General features: G+C 39.2%; 1 protein-coding gene across 2 annotated transcripts in view; it reads right to left on the bottom strand.

Annotated features, from left to right (window-relative positions):
- The window catches only part of Nrdc (nardilysin convertase), a 60,981-nt gene extending 36,451 nt beyond the window's left edge, over positions 1-24,530 (bottom strand). The window contains exons 1-7 of one of the 2 annotated variants that reach the window (XM_021199757.2): positions 24,021-24,530; positions 11,882-12,203; positions 8,797-8,930; positions 7,928-7,997; positions 7,703-7,784; positions 6,513-6,666; positions 1,361-1,434 (exon numbers count right to left, since the gene is read on the bottom strand). In XM_021199757.2, coding sequence (XP_021055416.1) covers positions 1,361-1,434; positions 6,513-6,666; positions 7,703-7,784; positions 7,928-7,997; positions 8,797-8,930; positions 11,882-12,203; positions 24,021-24,352 — 1,168 coding nt within the window. In that variant the 5' untranslated portion in view covers positions 24,353-24,530. The remainder of the gene's footprint in view (positions 1-1,360; positions 1,435-6,512; positions 6,667-7,702; positions 7,785-7,927; positions 7,998-8,796; positions 8,931-11,881; positions 12,204-24,020) is intronic. The other variant, XM_021199758.2, reaches the window with a different exon arrangement.
- Positions 24,531-24,804: the final 274 nt, after the last annotated feature.

The raw sequence follows: 24,804 nt of genomic DNA, 5'->3' as shown, positions 1-24,804 counted from the left end.
AACATGAGAGAAACTGTTTTAAAAGAAGAGTATATCTTTGGCTGAGGTGTGCTATAGCTGTGTGTACAGCAGGTCAGGGAGGGGAGCTGGAGGACAGGCCATCCCCTAATCTTTGACATGTGTGAATTTGTTAGCTTAGATAGGCAGTAACAGGAACTTTGCAGATATGATAAAGTCATAAACCCTGAAAGAGAGGTTACTCAGGATTTCTTGAATAGATTCATTATTACTGCAAGGGGCCTTAAGAGTGGGGATGGGAGGGTCAGAAAAAGTCTGTCAGAGCAGCTCAGAGAGGAAAGGGTCAACACTACTGACACTAGCTAAGACGGAAAGAAATGAAGAACAGATTCTCTCTCTGGGTCCAAAAAGCCAGCATGCTGGCCTGAGGAATCATATAGACTTTGGACCTCCTCAACAAGAAAATGACTTGTTTCACTTCAAGCCACCAAGCTTCTGGTAATTTGTTCAAGAGCAACAAATAGTTAATACCCTAGACATACAAACACAGCCATATGGTTGATAAATACAGGGTAACTATCTGAACACTCAGAGAACACACTCTACCACTTGATAGATAAGTGGGTTTTGGACATACCTTTTACCCCAATACCTTAACCACTGAGATGCATTAATGTAAGCAAGTATGCTTAAAGTAAAAGTAAGAATTATCACTAAAATGGTTAATTTTTTTCTTTTTTTGAAACATGGTTAGATACTGTAGCCAAGCCTGCCCTGGAATTCAAGTCTCTCCTTCGGCATCAGCTTTTCTAGTACAGGATTACAGGAATACACCACCACAGCCAGCTTCAAATAGCTAATGCTCAAGATCCTCCTACAATCTTCTTTTACCAATAAATAAATCCTATTAAAAGTCTCCTATTTGATTTTTAGCATGCAAATAAATCCCCAAGTTGAGAGAAATCATCAGAAAGCAAAATGAAGTACACTTCCTGCTAGGACTTTAATTTCTCAATCCACAAACATATCACAGTTAATTTATAGGAAAATTCAAGCCACAAGAATATGTAAAATTAGCTGGCAGTAACAAAGGATACACTGTAACAATGTACACTTGAAAAGAAGCCCCAGGCAAAGTCTCTTCAGACACACAGAGTAACTGAAATCTTGAAGCTCTAAGGTCTGACACCAGCTTTAGGAACCCAATATCCTTATGGTTTTTGGCAGCTTGATCCTGAATGAGATATTCACTAAGCTCAGGATTAAATATGATGCTGAATTTCAATGCTGCTCTTTGAAATATACAGATAAAATGACTTAGTTCTGAAAAAAATGAAAAAATGCTAACAGCCAGTTTCAATAAGAGAAACAAATTGTTAGAAAACATAAAAAGTGTCTTTACCACTGTCCACAGCTTCCACCTCTCGGTCAATTGCATCTCTGATCATCAGTGGGTGGATAAAGAACTGGGCCCATCTGAAAAGGACAACAGGTGTAACTACGATTGTTCAGTTCCATCAAACAACATGCACTTTAATTAACTATTTTTACTCAATTAGAAAATTACCTCAAAATCTTCTTGATTAATAATAATAACCTGTGTTTTTATATTTTAAACTCCCCAAAGTCTTGACTTCGTGAAATAAAGCACTCATTCAGAAAGGTACTTAAGACATAAATAGACAGATGAAAGCCTTTCCAGAAGTCTCCATACCCTGCCCTTTCTTTGCAGTGCTAAGGATCAAACTCACAGCCTCCCACACACGAGGAAAGCACTGAGCTACATCTCCATCTTTTTTTTTTTTAAAGATTTATTTATTTATTATATGTAAGTGCACTGTAGCTGTCTTCAGACACTCTAGAAGAGGGCGTCAGATCTTGTTACGGATGGTTATGAGCCACCATGTGGTTGCTGGGATTTGAACTCCGGACCTTCGGAAGAGCAGTCGGGTGCTCCCACCCACTGAGCCATCTCACCAGCCCACTACATCTCCATCTTAAGAGATGAAATATTACTATGCTGCCCAGACTGTCCTCCAACTCATGACACTCCTGCCTCAACCTCCCTAACAGCTAAAATTACAGACATTCAACATCCCCAGCTTCCTCTAATATACAAGCTTTATATCAATCCATACTTTTGTACATAAAAATAAACAAAACTCATTCTATTCATTTAATAGTGTTATGAATTATATTTTTAAGCTACAAAATAAAATTTAGAATTTTAATTTTAGATTTTTATTTTAACTAGATCGAGGTTTTGCCTATATGAAATTTATATGCAGCATGTGTGTGCCTTGTGCCCAAAGTCAGAAGAGAGAGTTTGATCCCTTGGAACTAGAGTTACACACGGTTGTAAGCCACTGTGTGGCTGCTGGGAATCAAATGCAGTGCCTCTGCAAAAGCACCAAGTGCTCTTAACCACTGAGCCAACTCTCAGACCTTTAAATCAAAACTATACCAGCTATTGATATTTAACTTCACCACAGAATTCTACTGGTAATTGTGTGTGTGTGTGTGTGTGTGTGTGTGTGTGTGTGCAAGAGAGAGAACGAGACAGAGAGACAGAGACAGAGAGAAGATGAATGAATATGCAGATGCACACATGGAAGTCAGCAGACAACTTTAGCAATCTACCCTGTTTCTGAGGTGCTCACACACCAGGTTAGCTGACCCTGGAGCTTCCAGGCCATGAGTGGCTGCCTCCCATCTGTCCTTGGAGTGCTGGCAATGCAGATACTCACAGATCTTGTTTTTTTATATTGGTTCAAAGGACTGAACTCTGGTGATTAGGCTTGGGTAGCAGACACTTTTACCCACTGAGCCATCTCCATGGCTCTGGGTTTCTTAATAGAATTTATTTACATATATAGGTGGGCTAGAGAGATGGCTCAATGGTTAAGAGCACTGACTGCTCTTCCAGAGGTCCTGAGTTCAATTCCCAGCAACCACATGGTGCCTCACAACCATCTGTAATGGGACCCAATTCTGGTCTGTCTGAAGACAGCTACAGTGTGCTCATATAAATTAATAAATAAACAAGTAAATCTTTAAAAAAAAAAAAAAAAAGNGAGCCGGGCATGGTGGCGCACACCTTTAATCCCAGCACTCGGGAGGTCGAGGCAGGTGGATTTCTGAGTTCGAGGCTGGCCTGGTCTACAAAGTGAGTTCCAGGACAGCCAGGGCTGTACAGAGAAAGAACCCTGCCTCAAAAAACAAACAAAAAAAAAAAGGCACTATTATACATAAAATTACATATGTAAATGCCATTTATTTAAATGTATAATAATATAATCAAAATGGGTTTATTTAAAGCTTTAAGACTATTGACTTATTGAGACTCTGTCTTGTACTGTAGCAATCCTCTTACTTCAGTTTACTAAGTGCTAGAATGGCAGGTGTGAGTCACCACACTTGGCTCTAGTTTTGTTTTGTTTGGTTTGGTTTGGTTTGTTTGGTTTGGTTTGTAAGTTGAGGATCTTACTATGTTGCCTGATCTGGTCTTGAACTCCTGAATTCAAGGGACACTTCTGCCTCAGTCTTCTAAGTAGCTGAGAGGACACAGGTGTGTGTCTGCACCCTTCCCTAAACTGTTCTTTTCCCAGTAAACACAAAACAACTGAAAGACTAACTTCCTGAAAACTTTTGCTATAACTTTGATCTGGCATCTACATATTCATTGAGACATTCACATTTTTCCTAATATTTAGTATAACTTCAATAAAACAGGAAATATTTTTACTTAGTTCTAAAAAAACAAAGTCACATGTAAAAATACTTCCGAGAAAACACAGGCAACACAGAAAGCACCCGATAACCACCACCAGGACAGAGACTCTGGGGTCAAGTGAGCACTTCACAGTCCCCAGGTCTTCACAGCACTGACCCTGCACGTGTGCCTCCCATAAATCAACTGTCAGATTAAAAAGTCATCACTTGACACAGAAGAAAATTAAACACAAAGGAAAGTTAAAGTGAAAACTTTTAACACGTGAATTAAATGTAAGAGGAGCATAAATGAACAAACTAATCTTTTTAATTTCTCAAAAACGACTCTATTTTTGCTACCAAAGGGAACGAATACCATCACTTCCATTGAGAATGTACATTTTGAGCAAAATGATTTTGTTTCTGAACTTTATATAGTTGTAAATATGTATTATATAACTGTTCATGTATTGTTCAATTCAATACTATGATATTCTATTCATCCGTATGGACAAATATAAGTGTAGTTTATTTTAGCTGCGTGATATTGACTGAAATTAATTTACACATCTATTTCATTGCTATTTGAAAGAAATCTGGGCTTTACATCTGAAGTATCAGAAACACTGCTAAGGTAAGCTAGTTTTTGCACTGTGTGTTGGGTCAGATGCATGCATTTGTCTAGGTATTTACCCAGAAAAGAATTATGAAGGACTAGCCCACACATGCATTACTACATAATGTCCACTCTTCTGGAAGTGGCCATACTCATGATGCTTGCCCAGTGGCTCTGACCCCATCACTCCTCCACAGCTTTCTTCTCTTTGTCATTATCAGAGTGTAAAGTTTTCTATAACTTTTGAAATAGTTTAATTTCGTAATAGTTTTGATTTACATTTCACTGATTCCTAATAAGGCTGAATATCATTTTATATAGTTATATCAGGAATTTTATTTTTTTTTAATGTTTATTTGAATCTCTTTGAATAGGTCATATTTTTTAATTCTAGCAATACATCTAATAACATGTTTATATAATACCGATTTAGATTATTGGATACTTATATACAAAAGCCTAATAAACTAAAACCCAATAACTATTCAAAATATAAATCTTGTTATTCATTGAAAAAATACTCTCCCATACATTTTGTTTACTCTGTGAGAATGTGTGTGTGTGTGTGTGTGTGTGTGTGTGTGTGTGTGTGTGTGTGTGTGTTTTAATAAAGAATGGTCCTGGGGTTAACCCTGAGCCTTGTTACCACTGAGCCAGGTCCCCAGTGTCTTTTCATGAATACCATTTCCTTTATGTTCTTTGGTTTGTTTGTTTACTTATTTCTTAATCTTATTTGACAAAGCTTACCTAAACTGTGGCTTTAAAAATTAGCTATTTTGTTCACTTTTTAGTCTACAATCTATGTGGAACATCTTTGTGTGTCTTTGAGTGGTGGAGTCAACTTTATTCCTATATCCATGGAAACTCAATTGTCTTGGCAGCATTTCAATAAAAAGCCCTTTTGTGTAAGTGTCCACCTTTATGCTACTTCTGTGACTTATTATTATTTATGTGATCTATTTCTGTGACTTATTATTCTATTTGTCTCTTTGCTAACACCACGTTATAACTATCACCAAATATAATAAGGTCACAAAGGCTGATACTTTCTTCAAAATTTCACAATTTTTGTTCTCACATTTAAGCCTGCAACCCCATTAGAGTTAAATTTTCTATACAGTTGAATAAAGAACTATGGTTTATGACTTTGCACGTGGCTCTCCTATTGCTCTGGCAGAGAGCTAACAATCTTTTCTCTCCTACTAGGCTGTCTTGGCACCAGACTACTGATAGTAAGTGTAAAGGTTTGTGTCTAGAGTCCGGGTTCTAGTCCACTGAGCAGTGTCTGTCTGTCCTTATGTCAGAACCACACTCCTGGGATTTCTGCAGCTCTAAGTCTAGGGGAAACGAGAATCCAACTTGTTCTTAAATATAACTTGGGTTATTTTTCCTTTTTACTTTTCCCATATGAATTATGGTATCACTCATAGATGTAAAGGGGCAACTAAAATTGTGAAGTGATTGGGATGAACCCATAAATAAGTTTGGAAATCGTCATTCTTAACAAGAAGTCATCTCAGGCACATGGCACGGCTTCTCTGCCACTCTTTGCTTGTTTATTACTTGTTTTTTGACTTTCTACTATTTCAGGTCTTTTACTTTGAGTTTATTCTGAAGTATTTTATTTTAGATGCCATTATTAAAGAAGCAATCTTTTTAATTTCACGTTTGGATTTTAATGAGGAGGAGCTGGGGAAATTGGCTCAATCAATAGAGTGATTGTCACATAACAATGAGACCTGGGTTCAATCCCCAGCACTACGTAAGAGCCTGGCACTGAGCTATACAACTCTAATGTCAGCACAAGGGAAGCAGAGACTGAAAGAGCCTGGGCGCTTGCTGGCCAGGCTAGACACCTAGTGAGCGCTAGGTTCCTGAGAGTTCAAACACAGGATATGGAGCCAGTGTGGGTGCACATGCCTCTAATCCCAGCACTCAGGAGGCAAAGGCTGGTGATCCCTGTGAGTTTAAAGGGCACCTTAATGTATATAGTAAGTTCTAAGACAGACATGCATATACAGTGAGACCTTGTCTTGGAAAGAAAGAAAGAGAAAGAAAGAAAGAAAGAAAGAAAGAAAGAAAGAAAGAAAGAAAGAAAGAAAGAAAGAAAGAAAGAAAGACATTTAACAGTTAGCTCTTTTTCCCCCAATATTCTGACAGTTTTAGAGAAACACAACAGAATGTGTCCAGTATTTCCATGTGTATAATGGTATTCAGTAATAGTTACCTATCCAGGGCTTCCTTGAAATACTTTCTCTGGACATCAAACTGAAAGACTGTGCGTTCACAATCAGTTGAGGCATTATCACTACCTCCATGTTTCTTGAGGAAGGCATCAAATCCATTCTCATCAGGGTATTTCAAACTACCCATGAATACCACTAAATGGAAAGAATAAAACGTCATACAACAGAAAGAAATAGAAACTTTTATTATCAAAGATGGACTTCTCGATGCATAAAAGACAAGGTAACACACTGACAATGGCTGTGCCTAACACTGTTGCACTGATGCTATGCACCTTTCTACAATGCGCATGTTATTTCCAATCCAAGAGAACCCAAATACTTCATGTTTAAAAACAGGTGAGTAATTTGCTTATAAAAAGGGTAAAACTTAAACATAAGCTTATGTGCAGATTAACAACTACCATAAAAAGGTGTCAAGTAAGAGGTTTATTTTATTTCAAATAACCTAGAAGCTAAAAATATTTTTTAAAATGACTAATGCAGAAAGCAAGCACATGCGTAAACATTTGTAGCTGTGTAACGTCCACATATTTTTACTGAGGCATACTCATAGCTAAACTTATGGTTCCTTTTGTGGCATATTAATCACACTTTTTGACTGTATTTGAAACACTCTGATGACACTGGGTGCTATTAACACGGAAGCAGACTGGTCCAACCAGAGCGAGCCAGTTCCGAGAGAACAGCACTGTACCCCGCTCTGCTCGCCGTACTATAGCCAAATGATGATGTTGACAGTAAAACAGGTTTGGGCTGGAAAAATGGCTCAGTGGTTAAAGCACTTGCTGAACAAATGTGAGAAGAGGGTTCAGATCCCTAGAACCCACGTAAAGTTCATTTCGAAGGCAGAGACAGAGGCTCCCCAGAGCAAGCTGGATAGGCAAACTAGCCGTATTGGCAAGCTCTGGGTTTGACTGAGGCCCTACCTCAATGAATAAAGTACAGATTGAGGAAGATACTGTTTTTCATCCAAATCCATAATATAAGTATACTTAGATGAAAAGTCTTTCCCTATAGTTATTCCTAAATCAGCATTTTTTTTCTTCTTAGCTTTTTCTTTGTTTAAATGTACTTCAGTTAACCAATTACCAATCTTTGAAATCAATCAATACAAATGTAAAGGGAAAAAGGAAACCACACCCAGGAATGATATTTTACAAGATCTTACTGTGCTCCAAAAAGTGTGCCAGCCCAGGCAGGTCATCTGGATCGGCAAAGCTCCCAACTCCAACACACAGAGCCGCTGCAGACTGGGGTAAGTAGAACACATACAAATAGTTGAGTCAATCCTAAAGCAGTACTAGCACCTCAAGGATTCTCTTGGAGGAGTTTTCCAACACAAAGGAGCGGAGCTCTCCGTGGGAGTCAGGAGGAGCAGCAAAGTGAGACTCACCAGCACTGTGTCAGTTTCACCCTGCTGCTCCTCCACTTGCCATCCCGCCAAACGCTCAGCAGATGCAGACCTGAGGGGGGAAGCAGAAACAGACAGAGACAGGCAGAGGCCGCAGGGCGCGCTGCCGACTCGGGACTCTGAACCACGCTGTGCCCTGAGTTACTAGGCTTTGGAACTCTGCAGAACTAGCACGTCTGGGTAGGATGAAGAGCTCTAAGCAATTTAAATTTACGCTGAGTAACTTAGTTACAAAACACTCATGACTTCTCAGTGTGCCACTCAGAAAGTTTATTACGAATATGGGGTGCTGATGGGGGTGAGATAACCATTTAGGAAAATATTTTATAAAATGGTAAGTAAATGGTTAAAAGAGAAAACTTGCTATTAAAAAGCTACAGCAATAGGATTTAAGAGGCTCTTTTAGTTCTTCCTTTTGCATTGAACACACACATATAAATCATGTATTGCTTATCAATGTGCATTTGCCAAATTCCTTGGGAAAATTCATTTTTTACAAAATAGTTAAGATATACACAAAATTCTGTTTAAAATGACTAAGACATACTATCATCATTAGTTAAAAGTTTTATTTTTAAGTAGAAATAGTAAATTTGAAAACAGGAAAGTATAAACTTTTCCAACTTTGTATTAATTTTCAGAACTAGTGCATTTGTGAAGCACAGTTTGATAAAGTTGTCCTTATAACATAGCATGCACCGTGGGTTTCTAGAAGAGCCAAACAGCCTCACTTGATACTTCAAGTCCCATTTTTGAAGACTTAGCACATAAGCTCATTTAAATCATGGAAGGGTAGCCACTTCTTCAAAGCACAGTCTAACCTATTCTGTGATGTTTAATAGATGCCTAACCTGCTTTCAGCTCCAACTACCCCATAAAGATTTCTTGTCTCGACCAGCAGGGTTGAAGACATTTTTGAATAAGATGACTTAAACCACAGTCTATCAGTCAGCTTTGACCACAGCAAAAACAGGTTCTGCGATTGCTAGAAAAGAAATTCATACTTGAGGATTTTTCTACCCAAGAAATTTATACTTGAGAATTGAGTTATAAAACTCAAAATTATGAACAAATCATAATTCAAATATATCATACTTAAATTGCAATCTTTTTAATTTATTAACTTTTCAGATCAAGAAAAACTTCTTTTCAAAGAACAGAAACGGATAATTTTAAAAATGTTTTAGGAAAGTAATTAACTTCTAATTAGATAAAGTTCTCCAAAAGCTAACATTTTTTTCCCATTTCATTTCTTAATGAGAATTATTTATCTTAAATAAGGCTCACATTCTAAACTCTCTTGAGAGCCAACACAATTCTAAAGCCACCTGTCACCTAGCCTGACCTCTTCAGTCCCTTCCAGATGCTTACGTACCTTATGTCCCCACTAAGTAGAAGCCATTTCTCACTCTTAAAAGCATGGGATCTTTTCCTCCACTAGGATACCTACGGCCTGACGGTCAAAATGATTTGGTCTCTTCACACCTAATTGCTTTATCAAAAGAAGTCCACGACACAGGAAAACTTGCAGTTTTTTATACAGAGAAAGACAGACATAGAAACTTAGAGGTAAGAATCTAAGATTTAATAATACTGTCATTTTAGGAGCTAAGCTAGAGCTCACAATTGTGTGACCTTAAAGGTGGGCGTGGAAGAAAGAGAGCCAGGCAGCATAAGATCCCCCAGAAGCCAGTGACAGACCTAGAGCTAGAACTCAGGTGCATCTTAGAACGTCTGTGATTTCTCCATCATATTACTGTTCCATTACAAATTAGAAATAATCCTATTCTTGGGAGGCAGAGGCAGGCGGTTTTCTGAGTTCGAGGCCAGCCTGGCCTACAGAGTGAGTTCCAGGATAACCAGGACTATACAGAGAAAACCCTGTCTCGAAAAACCAAAAAAAAGAAAAAAGAAAAAAAAAGAAATAATCGTATTAACTCCCAATTTGCCTATAAAAAACAAAAACAAAAACAAAAACAAAACTTTAGAATTGTCTACCAAGTGGCATATATACAAATTTATTCAGTGTCTTAAGTTTCACCTCTGAAGTTTTCCAAGCGAACACAACTTGGCCTACTATCTGACTCACTCTCTCTCTCTCTCTCTCTCTCTCTCTCTCTCTCTCTCTCACACACACACACACACACACACACACACACACACACACACANACACACACACACACACACAAGCTTCCTAAAAACATAGCTCAATCTACCCAAAATTTTGGTTAAAAAAAAAACTGGTACAGCCTTTCTTAAAGGGAAAAAAAAAAATGAGACTGGGAGTGGTGGAGCACATCTTTAATCCCAGCACTCTGAAGGCAGAGGTGTCTCTCTGTGAGTTCAAGGTCAGCCTGGTCTACACAGCACATTTTAGGCCAGCCAGGACTATATAGTAAAATTCTGTCTCATAATACTGAAGAAAGAGGAGGAGGAAGAGGAGGAGGAGGAAGAGGAGGAGGAAGATTAAAAAGAGGAAGAGGGGGAGGGAATCTCAAAGAATTCATTTAAGTGAATTATTGAAGCCAAGCACAGTGGGGCATGTCTGTAGTCCCAGCTACTGGCAGTACCACCTGAACCTAAGACTTGGAGACCAGCCTGAACAACCGAGTGAGATTCCCATCTCTAAAAATGAGGAGAAGGAGGTGTATGCATGGGATATGTTGAGTACAAGTGTGTGTGCATATGGAGGTCAGAGACCTTTCAGAAGTGGCTTCTCTCTGCTGTGTGAGTCCCAAAGATCAAATTCAGGCCCCCAAACATGCATAGCAAGCACCGCTATCCACTGAGCTATCAGTCAGCCCCACGGGCTAACCACTTTCAAGTATTCTTTTGTGATCTTAATTAATAATCTAGCAATAAATCCTATATATTAAGACTATACCATGCTGATGGACTGGTATTCAACTTTAAGTTGAGCATGCTTTTCATGCTTGTAATCCCAGCACTTGGGAAGCGGAGTCTGGAGCAGCGGTTCTCAATCTGTGGGTCATGACCCTTTTGGCAAATCCCTATCTCCAAAGATATTTACATTATGATTCATAACAGTACAAAAATTACAATTATAAAGTAGCAGCAACAAAATTAGTTTTATGATGGGGGAGGGTCACCACAACATGAGGGTCACAGTATTAGGAAGGCGGAGAACTACTGGTCTAGAGATCAGGAGTTCAAAGTCATCCAGCTACACAAAGTTCAAGACTAGCCTAGGCTACATCACACTATCTCAAAAAAATAAATAAATAAAACAAATCAAGAAAGAAACCAACTTTAACAAATATTTTCTGGTCAGTTCTACTATAATATCTCCAAAATGTTACCTACCCTCTGATATAGAAAAGATATATTAAGGAAAATCTCCCTATCGAGACTCACATATCAATTCAATGATGCTTAAGTTCAACTCTCTCACTTAAACTCCCCTGATTACTTATTTATCCCAGTGTTGACACTTCGCACAGGTGAGATCAAGTTCAATTCCCTCCATGGGAACTACCGGCGCAGTAACTTAGCACTCGGGGCCAAGTGAAGATATTGACTGGCCTTGTTCTCCTTTCTTTCCCCCCATCTTCAAGGATGATATTGCTCTTATTCCTCTAGCCTCAGCTAAGAATTATACAGAGTCTCACCTCCTCATATTTTTAAAAGCATATAATGTACATAATACAAATACACTCAATTATTGCCATTTTTACCTTTAAAGAGTGATTTTTTACATTTCTTTTTGTTTTCTTTAGTTTCTATAAGTCACTTTTATAACCAGAACAAGTTGTTTTCAAAATAAAATCTTTATATAGAATAATCACTGGCTTAAAAAAAAAAAATCAAAAGATAGCTATATACTTCCTTTTACTACTAAGAAATAAAACGCAAGTTCAATCATTACCCCCAAGGAGTTCCCAAATGAGAAAGACAATATAGACATGACTCACACCTGTTTCTCAGTAGTTTTCTTTCTGGCTTCTACCCTCTCTTCCAACTCTTCCAGTTCGTTTTCCTCATTCTCAAGATCATCATCATCATGTTCATCATCATCATCATCAAATTCCTCTTCATCATCAAAACCTTCTTCATCATCATCTTGTATCTCAGCTCCAGAGTCTTCGTCATCATCATCGTCGTCGTCATCATCATCATCATCATCTTCCTCTTCCTCCTCCTCCTCCTCTTCATCTGTTGCATTTCCTGTTTTACCCTCTACATTACTTAGATCTGAAATCAAAAGTGCCTGCAAGCCATTCTGTAATTTGATGTATCTGGAGGGAAAAAACACACAAAGCATTTTGATTCAACTACTCGGTAAGAAGATCCCACATTATGTGTAATAAACACACTGGCTACTACGTAAGTACCCCATTTACCCCAAGTTTCAGTTATTCACACTCAACCATGGTGTGAATATATGAATTAAATTTTTAAATTGTGCACCATTCCATCCAGTCAGGGCATGAATAAAGATTTCATTAAGATAATGATTATTTATCCTGAGTTATAAATATACATTTGTATATTACACACACACACACACACACACACACACACAATCTTAATCAATTAGTAGCTGTCAGGTTTCTGATGTTCTTTTGGCTTTAGTTTAGTTTGATTTGGGTTTTTGAGACAGGGTTTATCTACATAGCCCTTGCTGTCCTAGAACTCATTATGTAGGCCAGCCTGAGTTCTGCCTGACTCCGCCTCCAGCGTGCTGAGATTCAAGGCGCATATCCAGCAACAGCTATCAGTTTTAGCAGATGGCCATCAATGGTACCCAGTGCTTATGTTCAAAAGTAAACTTGAATCACTGAACACTGGCCTCCAAAGCTTAGGACAGGAAATGCTAATTCTGGATAACCAAAGAGAAGCCATGAAGTGTGTCTCCTGTAAAAAAAAAAAAAAAAAAAGCTTAAGTAGCCCAAGAGAGCTACAGTAAGAGCAAATCTTGTAGCCATGAAATTGTGACCTCAAACTGCAAATACTACTCTTATTTTACTAAGAGTAAACATAGAAAAGGCATTCAATTGTATGTGTATGTATAACATACATAGGTTTGGTACTATTCTTGGTTTCAAGCAGCCACTGATGGGCTCAGACTGAATCCTCCACAAGCCAGGAAAAATTATCACAGTTGTAATTGATCAAATTGGTGGATCTGGGGAAGGAACCTTGAAAGCAAAATTAGTTTTAGCTAGAAAGAAATGAAGAGACACACTTTGTCTTGTTTATATTCTTTGAGTTTTTAATCATAAAGAATATTTACATATTCAGAGTACAAGTTTATAGGGTTGGAGCTGGTGTTCAGAGTAGCTCTAGAGCATCTGCTTGCTATGAGAAAGGAAGGTACTAGCTCCAACCCTGAGGACTCCAAATAAAAGCCATGTGTACATTAATGGACAGTGATGGTACCCCAGTGCTTATGTTCATGCCTGCTATCCTGGTACTGGGGAGACTGAGGCAGAGGATCATCAGTTCCTGAGTTTCAAGACAGCCTGGAACACACAGCATAGAAGGCACCTGTCTCAACTAATGAATAATCAATTTTTTAAAAATTTAGAAGCACATGACCAACCACCTCTTCCAGTCCTTTTGTTTAGAAATTATCATTAGAGCCGGGTGGTGGTGGCACACACCTTTAATCCCAGCACTTGGGAGGCAGAGGCAGGTGGATTTCTGAGTTCGAGGCCAGCCTGGTCTACAAAGTGAGTTTCAGGACAGCCAGGGCTACACAGAGAAACCCTATCTCAAAAAACCAAAAAAAAAAAAAAAAAAGAAAAGAAATTATCATTAGTCCATTCTACCAAAATAGAAGACAGCCTGAGAAGACAGCTCTTCATCTCCAAAGCAGCCTTGCTAGGTCAGCACAAAGCACACCACACAAATATAAGCTTACAACTTTGCCTCTACAAAATGCATTTGACACTGTACAGATTTCCAAAACTGCTTTTGAGAAATAAAGGGGCTTTATCTCTTTAAAAAAAAAAATCCCACAGACTTGTAGCCCTGTAGAAAAATTACTCTTATTTAGTAAAACTATTTTATCATTTTATGGCCAGATGTCTATAATAGCCTTCTCCCATTTATTCTTTATTTTTTACTCTTTTATGCACTCACTCAATAAACACCTATTTAACAACTCTGTGTCAGACATCATGCTACATTACAAGAAAAAAGTGTAAGACCACAGTGTTTGGTAATAATAACAAGGTCATCAAACTAAGAATGGCAAGTAAACACAGAATATTCTTGAAAGATCCTAGGATACAGTCTGAGAAAGCCTCTGAAACAAAACACTTTTTAGCCAAGCCTGGAGGTTCAAAAGGTACTGTCTGCTAGGGAGATGGCTCAGTGGGTAAAACACCACACACACACACACACACACACACGTGTGATGTGAGGATGGAGTCTAGATCTCCCGAGTCTGTAATCCTAGTGCTTCTATGGCGAGGCAGAAGGCAGAGACTCCCAGGAGCTTGTGTGCCACTAGCCTGTCAGACTCAGTAGCAACAAGAGGCTTTGTACCAGACCAACCAGAGACAAGGACTGGCATCCCAAGGTTTCCCTCTGCTCTCCACAGCATGTGCATCCACGCAGACAGAAAAGGAAAAATGTGGATTTGTCTCCCTATCATATCAAAATCATATTTAAATAATAAAGAACAGCTAGTGGTTATGTTTTGTATTTGGGAATAAAAATCACAAAATTTGGGAAGCAGAAGATGCCATTAACAGATCATAAATCTTTCAAATAAAGTTATGAAAAAACTACAGATGTAAATATATGATAATGTATGAATTTCCCCCAATGCCAAAAAAAAAGTCTAATTTCCAGATCAACACATAAAATGTACAGAAAGGCTTGGGATATGCTCAATTATTAATTGTGGTGATTGAATGAGAATGGCCCCCATAGGCCCATAGGCTTGAATACTTGATCAATAGGTAGGGAGTAGCACTATTGAAAAGGATTAGAAGGTGTGGCTTTGTTGGAGGAAGTGTGTCACTAGGGGTGGGCCTGAAAGTTTTCAAAGGCCAAATCAAGCCCAGTGGCTCTCTCTTCCTGATGCCTGTGGACCTGGATGCAGACCTTTCAGCTACTTCTCCAGTATTTCCTCTCCCTTGCTGCCATGCTCTCCAACATGATTATAATGGACTACACCTCTGACACTGTAAGCAAGCCCCAATTATATGTTTTCTTTATAAGAGTTGCTGTGGTCATGGTGTCTCACCACAGCAACAGATAGATGAGGAGGTGGAGGAGGATCTGGGAGATGGGGGAGGGGAAAGGATGATCAGAATATTATATGAATTTTCAATTTAAAAAGGGGTCCTGACACATTATAGGTACTTAATCTGTGCATACTATCAAATAAAATCTAATAGCTGGTTTTGTAAAGATCAATGAATAGCAAATTTTATATATATAAAATATACATATTAAATGCATCTAAAAAATATACCCAAAACTTTGAAGTCTCAAATGAAGCAGTCATCTGTACCTGATTAGACAATAGGAGAAGAAAAAGATATAGATGTTCAGGCATCTTAACCCAGCACTTTGTGATAAGATAGCATATATTTATATATACTAAATATGTGTATTATAGAGAGCTAAAAAGAATGTTTTAAAACTATTTCAGAAAAAATGTATTATGAGAGAAGAAATTGTACACTCAACCACACATTAAATCCAGAAGCTATAAAGAAAACAATCAAGAGGCCAGTGAGATGGCTCAGAGAATAAAGGCGCCTACTGCCAAAGCCTGATGACCTCGGCTCAATCCTCAGGAGCCACATGATGGAAGAACTGAACCACACACATACCAAAGCATGCTGAACCACACCTATCCCCAGCACACACAAATAAATGTCCCACGTATTAAAGAAATGGAAAAACTGTACTATACAGCGGTGCCCTTATCCAAGGCTTGCTATCAAGTCTGCATATCTGATAACCAAGACTACGCTACCAAGGGAGAACAGTGCTGAACGAATGATGATCCACATCTTACACAGTAGACAACACAAAGGTATGGATTTCATCATGATACTCTAAATGGTATACAACTTTATGACAAGTTATTTCTGCCAATTCTACTTAGTTTTGGACTTCAGCTGGCAAATGTAACTGAAACCTCAGAATATAAAAAAGAATAGAAAGAGGATTGTTGACTATTAATTTAAGATGATTAAAGCATCATAAATTAAGTGAAATAATACTGGCAGAAAAGATTAACAGTGGGTAAGCCTCATCCTATATAAGCATGAGGCTATGAGTTCAAATCCCCAGTACTCACATAAAAAGCCAGGCATGTTTACACATGCCTGTGACCCCAACAATGGAGGTCAGAGACAAGCAATTCCAGGGAAAGTCACTTGCTAGCCAACCTAGCCAAAAATCATCCAGCTTTTGGTTTGGTGAGATACCGTGTCAAGGTAAAACCCATGCATGCTTAGACTTAAATACATTCTCCAGCCCAAAAGATATATTATAAATGCATAGAAAATACACACAAACGTTACTTACTGGTTAATTATAAATATAATCATTCTGGAAAACTTTAAACTTTTCTCTAAATTTCCTACAATGACCACATATTTATATTTATTGTTATTTAACATCTTTTACTTACTAAAAATAAAAAAAATACAAAAGTCCTTTCTTTTCTATATACATTTAAACAAAAAAATGTATTTTAGGTTAAGAATAGAGGTGCTGTTTTAGTAGGTTTTTCCTTTTAAAAGTAAAATCATGTAATGTTTTATTTGACCATTAGTTGTAACTCAACAATAAATTATAAGACATTTTCCTGTGTCAACACATAAAACACAACCTCCATGGGTAGTGACTCACACCTCTAACTCCAGCATTCAGGCATACTGCCATTACTTCAAAGTCAGCCTGGTTTACATAGCAACTCTAGACTCAGCCTCAAAACTAAAAGGAAAAAAGGAAGGAAGGAAGGAAAGAAAAAAAGAAACAAAGAAGTACTTCTTTTTCTGGCCTGAATTATCCTCACTGTAGAACTGCACCATTACATGACCCTTTACAGTCAGGGATGAGGACAGTTGGCAACTTTCTAGTACTCAAAAACCATGCTGCCAGCTGCTTATCACAGTCGTAAGCCCAGCAGCAAGAAGAGTCATAAGGTAAAGACCAGCCTGGGTTACACAGTGAGTTCCAGGTCAGCAAAGACTAAATAATACCAAACAATAACCTGATACAAATATCACTTAGTAACTTTATACATAAATAGTTAATATTTAAGTACTTCTTATAAGCTAAACACAAGCTTCAATAAATTTGATGCACAATATTGCCATGGGTTATTATTTCTTATAATCTGTACTACTTGTTTTGTAACTTGCCTATTTACATTTGTTTTGTAGGAAATAAAGGCATGTTTTAGAAATTAGCCAAATAAAAATTTAATCTAAGGAATTTCTGGGGAAAATATTACTAAGAGTTCTACAAAAATGCCTAGCAGTCATGCATTCACACAATCTCTAAATGGTATTAAAGAATCTTCAATGTGCTAGGCACACAGTGACTAAAGCAGAAAGGGTTTCTGTGTTCATGAAGTTTTAGCCTACAATCACTTATTGAGTTAGTAGGGGAACAGCGAAAAGGAAATTGAAGGGCTGGAAAGATGGCTCAGTGGATAAGAGCACTTGCTGCTTCCAGAGGAGATGAATTAGATTCCTAGCACCCACATGCAGCTCAGAACTGCCTTGAACCCCAGTTCCAGAAGACCCAGCATTCTTCTGGCCTCTGTGAGCACCAGGCATGCACATGGCACACAGACATATGCACATACAAAACACTCAACCACATAATTTTTTTTTAAATTTAAGTTTAAAAAAAAAAAAGAAGAAGAAGAATCCAGGTGTTACAACACATGCCTTTAATCTCAGCACTCAGAAGGCAGAGGCAGGAGAATCTCTGTGAGTTTGAGGCCAGCCTGGTCTACAGAGTAAGTTCTAGCAGTCAGAGCTACACAGGGAATCCCTGGCTTTAAAAAAAAAGGGGGGGGGGAAGGAAAAGAAAAAAAGAGAGAAAAGAAAGAGAGGGGGAGGGAGGGAGGGAGGGAAGAAAGGAGAGAGGGAGGAGAGGAGGAAAGGAGAGAGGGGGATTTCCAGTTTACCCACTCCTTTCTCCACTTCCCAGGAGATTTTTCTATCCCCTCAAAACCAATTTTTCCATAGATATTATGGATCTTGTTATTTCCCAACCATCTGAGGGTTCTCTTCACCTTCAAACTCTTTAAGCACTAAGTATGGCATCTATTCCACTCTGAAACAGTTACCCCTCTACTCTAGACAAGGCCTTATCCTAAACGTTCTCAGCCCTTCCACTTTAAACGACGTTCTTCTTGGGATAGAGATGGTTCAGCAGTTAAAGAGCACTGGCTGCTTACTCCAGAGAGCTGAATTCAATTCCCATCACCCTTATGGTAGTTCACAACTGTCTGTAACTGCAGTTCCAGGAGATCTGAAGCAACCTTCTTCCACCTTGGTGGGTACCAAGTGGTGCACAAATATACATTCAGGCATGCAGGTAAAATACCCATACATATAAAAAAATTAAAAGCAATTGGTTCAATCTTCTTCGTAGGCTGGGAGTATAGCTCAGTTGGTAGAGTGTTTGGCACTCACAAGGCTCTGGGTTTGAGCCCCAGCCCTGCATAAACTGGGTGTCAGAGCATATGCCTATAATCCTAGCACTTGAGAGATAGAGGTAGGAAACTCAGAAGTTCAAGTCTTGGGTTACACATTGAGCTTAAGGCCAACTTGGAATATATGAAACTCGGTAAGTGGGTAGACAGGTAGACAGACAGACAGACTGACTGACTTTTTTTTTTTTAAAGATTTTATTTTATGTATATGAGTACACTGTAGCTGTTTTCAGACACACCAGAAAAGGGCATCAGATCCCATTACAGATGGTTGTAAGCCACCATGTTGTTGCTGGGAATTGAACTCAGGACCTCTGGAAGAGCAGTTAGTGCTCTTAATCACTTAGCCATCTCTCCAGCCCTACTGACTGACTTTTAAAAATCTTGAAAACTATCTACCTGGTGACCTAAACTGTCATGCTTCCCATCCATAATTAAAGCAAAGCAACATGGCCTCTGCCTCCTCCTCATTCCTCTGAAAGTATTTTCACCAGGATTTCTTACGTCTCTAAAAGACTTCAATCTTCTGTCACTGTACAGTACCAAGTAATCAGGATTACTGACAATCACTCCTTGCTAAAGTGTTCTCTTTCAGTGGGTCTACATTTAAGTTTTCCTTTTGAATCTTCCTGACTGTTCAGTTTCTATTTCAATTGCTTAGGATTGTTGAGCTATGTCTCTTCAAGGTCCTGAGCCTGAGAGAGATTAACTTGCTCAAGGTCACATAGCTTAGACTAGAAACAAAATTCACAGAGACCGAAGCCACCATGCTTTACCCCATTTCAGTATCTGCTCCTGGTTACCACTCCAGACAACACCGCCCACATTATGCTCTCTTCTGACCTCTAAGGACACCGGGCATACATAGAATCCACATACATACATTCAGGTAAAACAGTCATACACATAAAATTTTAATCTAAAATAAAAATTTTAAGGGGATTGGAGTCAGGTATCAGACCAAGAAATTGAGTGTTTCAAAGTTCCTAAACTTTAATACAAGTAATTACACAATGATTTATTTTGTAACTCTAAGGGCCTATGACTGTACCATTTATCTGTATGTACACATAAAAAGAAAATTAATCCCTTAAATATTCAATGAAGCACTTATTAGGCATTGGATTTTAATTTTAAAAACTATATATACATATATATACATATATGTGTGTATGTATGCATGTATGCATATATATACATATATATATGTATATACATATTCTTATGTTCTTACCATTCAATACAAAATGAAATTTTCTCTTAATTTTGACATATGTCTGCTTTCTAATGATTTGGATTTGTCTATGGTTTCTGCTACTGACCAAGTCACCTACTTATAAACTAGGAAGTTAGCAGACATTAGTGTCCTCAATGCAGTTGTTGGATTGTGCCCTTTCTGTTCAATGGTATGTAACAGTAAACAGCATAATCAATGCTTCACCTCCTATAAGTATACTGAGAACTTATTACAATAGCCAGGCCAGCAGGCTGGCTCAGATAGTGAAGGTACATGTTGAGCCTGACCAGCCTCCTGGGCTGAGAGCAACCCCCAGAACCCACAAGATGGAAGGACAGAACCAACTCTGCAAGTTGTCCTCTGGTCTCTACACATACACACACACACACACACACACACACACACACACACACACACACACACACACACTGAGGTACATGCACTGCCTTCCTTCCCTGTCATATATACAAAAATAAATGTGGTTCTTACTTCTAACAGTGTGAGCAACATTTAGATTAGAAGGGACTGCCTTTTCATGTTTGTTTTCCATCCCCCATAGAAATATAGACAAAGAGATTGGACAACAAAGCCTTTCACCCTTGTTACAGTCAACCTAAACTTCCCAGCACTGTGCACTCACTGTTAGAAAGAAAACTGTCACCATCCATCTAGAGCGTCTATCCAAACCAATAAAGATTTGAGTAAAATGTTGACTTGTGCGACACCTTTCTAGCCAAATTCCATTGTGTTTCTGTAGCTTTGTCCATTAACACTTACCTGGTATTTAAGCAACCACCTAAAAAGCTTAACATGGGCTGTTAAGTTTGCTCAGTGGGTAAAACCACTTGCCATCATGCACAATAGTCTGAGCTCAATCCCCAGCACTCACTGACTCCTGTAAGCTGTCCTGAACTTCCCACTCTTGCAATTCACACATGCACATAATAAATACTAAGTAAATAAGTGTAATCCTGAAGGAGTCCTGGAGGTATTATTAACATTTCAAAAAAGGCTAAATACAAATTATATACAGACAGAAATAAAACTCTGCACTCTTAATAAATGCAGGCTGATAGGTCTTTGACAGCATTATTCCACCATAATACTCCTCTGAACAGGTCTGGTGCTCATCCACATACTCAAAACACTTAATGTGATGGCTGTGCCCTATAACAGATCAAGGACAAAGCTACAGAAATACAATGGAAATAATCCGTTTGGGCTAGAAAGGTGTCGCACAAGTCAACATCTACATGCAAGTATTAGAAATGTTATTTCGTTCTAGAGGCTACAGACACTTGATACGTTTGTTTCTGGACACAAAATTCACAGACTTTAAAGATCTAGTTCTGGGGCTGGAGAGATAGCTCAGCAGTTAAGAGCACTGACTGCTCTTCCAGAGGTCCTGAGTTCAATTCCCAGCAACCACATGGTGGCTCACAACCATCTGTAATGAGATCTGATGCCCTCTTCTGGTGTGTCTGAAGACAACTACAGTGTACCTATATACATAAATAGATCTTTTTTTAAAAAAAAAAAAATCTAGTTCTAGGATCAGCCTAGTCTACATAGTGAGTTTCAATCCAGCAAAAGCTAGTAAGTGTCTGGGGAGGAGGATGGAAAGGGTGTCAATTTGAAACTTGAGTACATAAAAAAATAATAATAAAGGGAAGATGGTGATTTAACAAAGGCCAGCTAACATAAATAAAACAATTTACTCAAAGTAACTTTTAAACATTGTCTTTGTTGTTGTTGAATTTCTGGGGGCTTGGGGGAGATTGTTTTTTATTTATTTGTTTGTTTTTATTTATTTTTGAGATAGGGTTTCTATGTATGGCCCTGGCTTTCCTGGAACTCAACCTGTAGCCCAGGCTTGCCTCCTACTCAGGGATTGCCTGCCTCGGCCTCCTGAGAACTGGAATTAAAGTTGGATACCACTGCATACATTCCATACATCCAGTTGCATTATCTCTCTCTCTTTTTTTTTTTTTTTAAGTCTTCCTTATACCAAGCTCAGAACTTCATTCAGGCAGGGTTTGAGTCACCATTCATTACAGATGACTGGAACACTGAAGATTAGAAAGGATCTTACAAGCACCCATTCAACCAGTTGAGGTCCAAGTCTTCTCATACATTTTTGGAAAAAGCTATCTAGGCCTTCTGTTTATCACTTCCTACTTTATTCTTTAATCTAAACTGACATACATACTTCCATTAGGAATCCCATAATGTTAGGTGCCTCATTTTGCTTCCCCTTCCCCAAGTTGTTTTTTGAAGCAGGGTTTTATGTAGTCCAAGCTATATAATCAAGGATGTCTCTGACTTCTGATGTTCTCCTTCTGCCAAGGATGTCTCTGACTTCTGATGTTCTCCTTCTGCCACCTCTCCAGCACTGGGATTGCCACACCCTAGTCTCATTTTAACTTTTTAAATATCTGAATCCTCCCACTGTAAATTTAATCATCTTTGTATGCCACCCTGGATAAAATGTTATTTGTTGCAGTATATTTAACCAAGGTGCAGAAATGCTAGTTTGGGACCTGACACATACATTTAGTATTTGTTAAACAATTAGCAAAAAATAAGGTCAAAGAATCTATATCTAAAGCAATCAGAACAGTATCTGACACTTAGCTATTATTAGGTAACTTTGTATGGACAGAACAACAAACGAATAAACAAACAAACAACAAACAAACAAACCACCAACACCTGTACTGAAATTTTAACCTGGGAGGCTGAAACCAACCAATGTTGTTACCTTCAACTTGCTCACTTACAGGTTACAACTACATCTTTGACAAGAAAAGTTATATCCCTAGTTTATAAAGATATCTTGACCCTGACAAAAATTATACAAAAAGGGAATAATTTCAAAAAGGGAAACTAAATCTTGAAGCTGGGATTATGTCACTGCTTTTTGGACCTGAGTGACAGTTGTTTGTAAAACAGAAGTGGGGGGGAAATGGAAAAAGATGATCTCTAGAATTCTTTCCTTCTTTTAACACACTGCAGGTTTATAAGTTTGGACCTGCAGGCTTCTAACTCAGCATGAGTAAGAACCTCATAAAATGCCAGCACATACTACACTGGCTTTGGGGTCAGATGGCTAGTTTCATACAAGCTCCAATACGATTTAGCTGTCTAAATCTGAGTGAGTTTCAATGTCCTCAACCAGGAAAACAAAGTTGTAAGATAATAGAAACTATTTCAAATACAAGATATTTTATGAAACAAAGTAACTCTTAAGTTTATTCAGGTGGGGGATTGAGTCACCATTCATTCATTCATTCATTACAGATGATTGAAACATTGTATAAGATGGGATCTTACAAGCCTACCATTCATACAACTGAGGCCCAAGATCTCTCTAATACGTTTTGGAAGAAGTTATCTAGCTAGCCATTCTAGTTGTGGCTAGCTACCCATGGTTAAGGCTAGCTAAGAGAGGTAAACAGGAGTGATACTTACGAAAAGGGTGCTGTAAAGTTCTTTTATTTTATTTATTTATTTATTTATTTATTTATTTTAGGTGTTTTGTTTTGTTTTGTTTTTAGGTTTTTCGAGACAGGGTTTCTCTGTGTAGCCCTGGCTGTCCTGGAACTCACTCTGTAGACCAGGCTGGCCTCGAACTCAGAAATCCGCCTGCCTCTGCCTCCCGAGTTCTGGGATTAAAGAAGTTCTTTTATTAAAACCACACCATCCTCTTCGTAATTTTCACTCCGTTTTACCTCTCTTTACTTAAGGGACTCATACATCTTTGGATTGAGACAGAACAAAAAGTAACACACACATCTCAAATATTCTCTCCACCAAAATTCAGATCACTAACTGTCAAGCTTTCCTTGTAACGAACAGCCCTCCTCCCCTTTACCATTCATCCTGTTTTCCTCACGGAAACCTTTAATTCTTGCTTCAATGAAAGTCAAAATTAGCCGGGCAGTGGCGGCGTGCACCTTTAATCCCAGCATTTGAGAGGCAGAGGTAAGCATATCTCTGAGTTAAGCCTGGTCTACTCCAAACTGTCCTTGCCGCCTCACCCAAACACACATTTGGGATGGGAAGTAGTAACACCCTGTTGCTCATCCGGGAGACATGGAGACCAGAAGTCACTACAGCACCAACCGAAGCCCGCACCCTGTTCTCCCCAGTCCGAGCCTCCTCCCTCACCGGTACTGCTTGGGATCGCTGGGAGACTTGATGATCTCAGGGTCCCCGACATTACTGAAAGACCGTCCCTCCTCCTCAGATTCATCCGCTCCTAGACGGGCAACCCGGCCGCTCTCGCCCAAGTCCTGTCCATTGGGCTGCAGGTCCGGGCAACTGCAGGTGGACTTCGCCTTGTTTCTTCCAGGCATGGTCAGCGTAGGAAAGGGTTTCGCTGATTCTTCGCACAGACCCCGTGCTTCGATTCGCCCCAGAGCCGTGAGCTCCCGCCCGGCCTCACACCGCAACTTCCTCCCGGTGGCACAGACTGCAGCAACCGCGACTCTCCTCAGCATTCACCAACAAGTCGTAGGGCTGGACATCCCGCTCCCCAGGCCCACCTCCTCCTCCTACACCTCCAGTCACTCCTCCTCCTCCGCGTCCCAGGGGCGGCGGCGGCGGCCGGCGTTGTTGCTGCCCCAGCCGCTGGGGAGGACAGGCCTGAACCCCTCCTCCAACCCGGCCTCGCTCACACCGACTTTCTTCATCCCACCTCCTGACAGCCGATGACGCTATGGACTCTAGCCAATCACAACGCACAACAGCCGTCACGTTTGCAGAAACAGCCAATGGGAGCAGGGAAGTCGAGAGACCAATAAGAATAGGCCGGGTTCCTGGCGCACCCAGAGAGCATTTCGAAACCTGACGTGGGCGGGGCGAAGGAAAAGAGGCGGAGGATGATGGGAGAAGTCTTGCTGCGATTGTGACGTGCGTCCGTAGCTGTTTTAGGGAAACCGCCTAGCGCTCC

The sequence above is a fragment of the Mus pahari genome, chromosome 6, assembly GCF_900095145.1.
Source record: "Mus pahari chromosome 6, PAHARI_EIJ_v1.1, whole genome shotgun sequence".
Classification (NCBI taxonomy): Eukaryota; Metazoa; Chordata; class Mammalia; order Rodentia; family Muridae; genus Mus; species Mus pahari.
The sequence above is the reverse complement of the archived record's forward strand: the minus strand, read 5'-3'. Positions and strand labels throughout refer to the sequence as shown.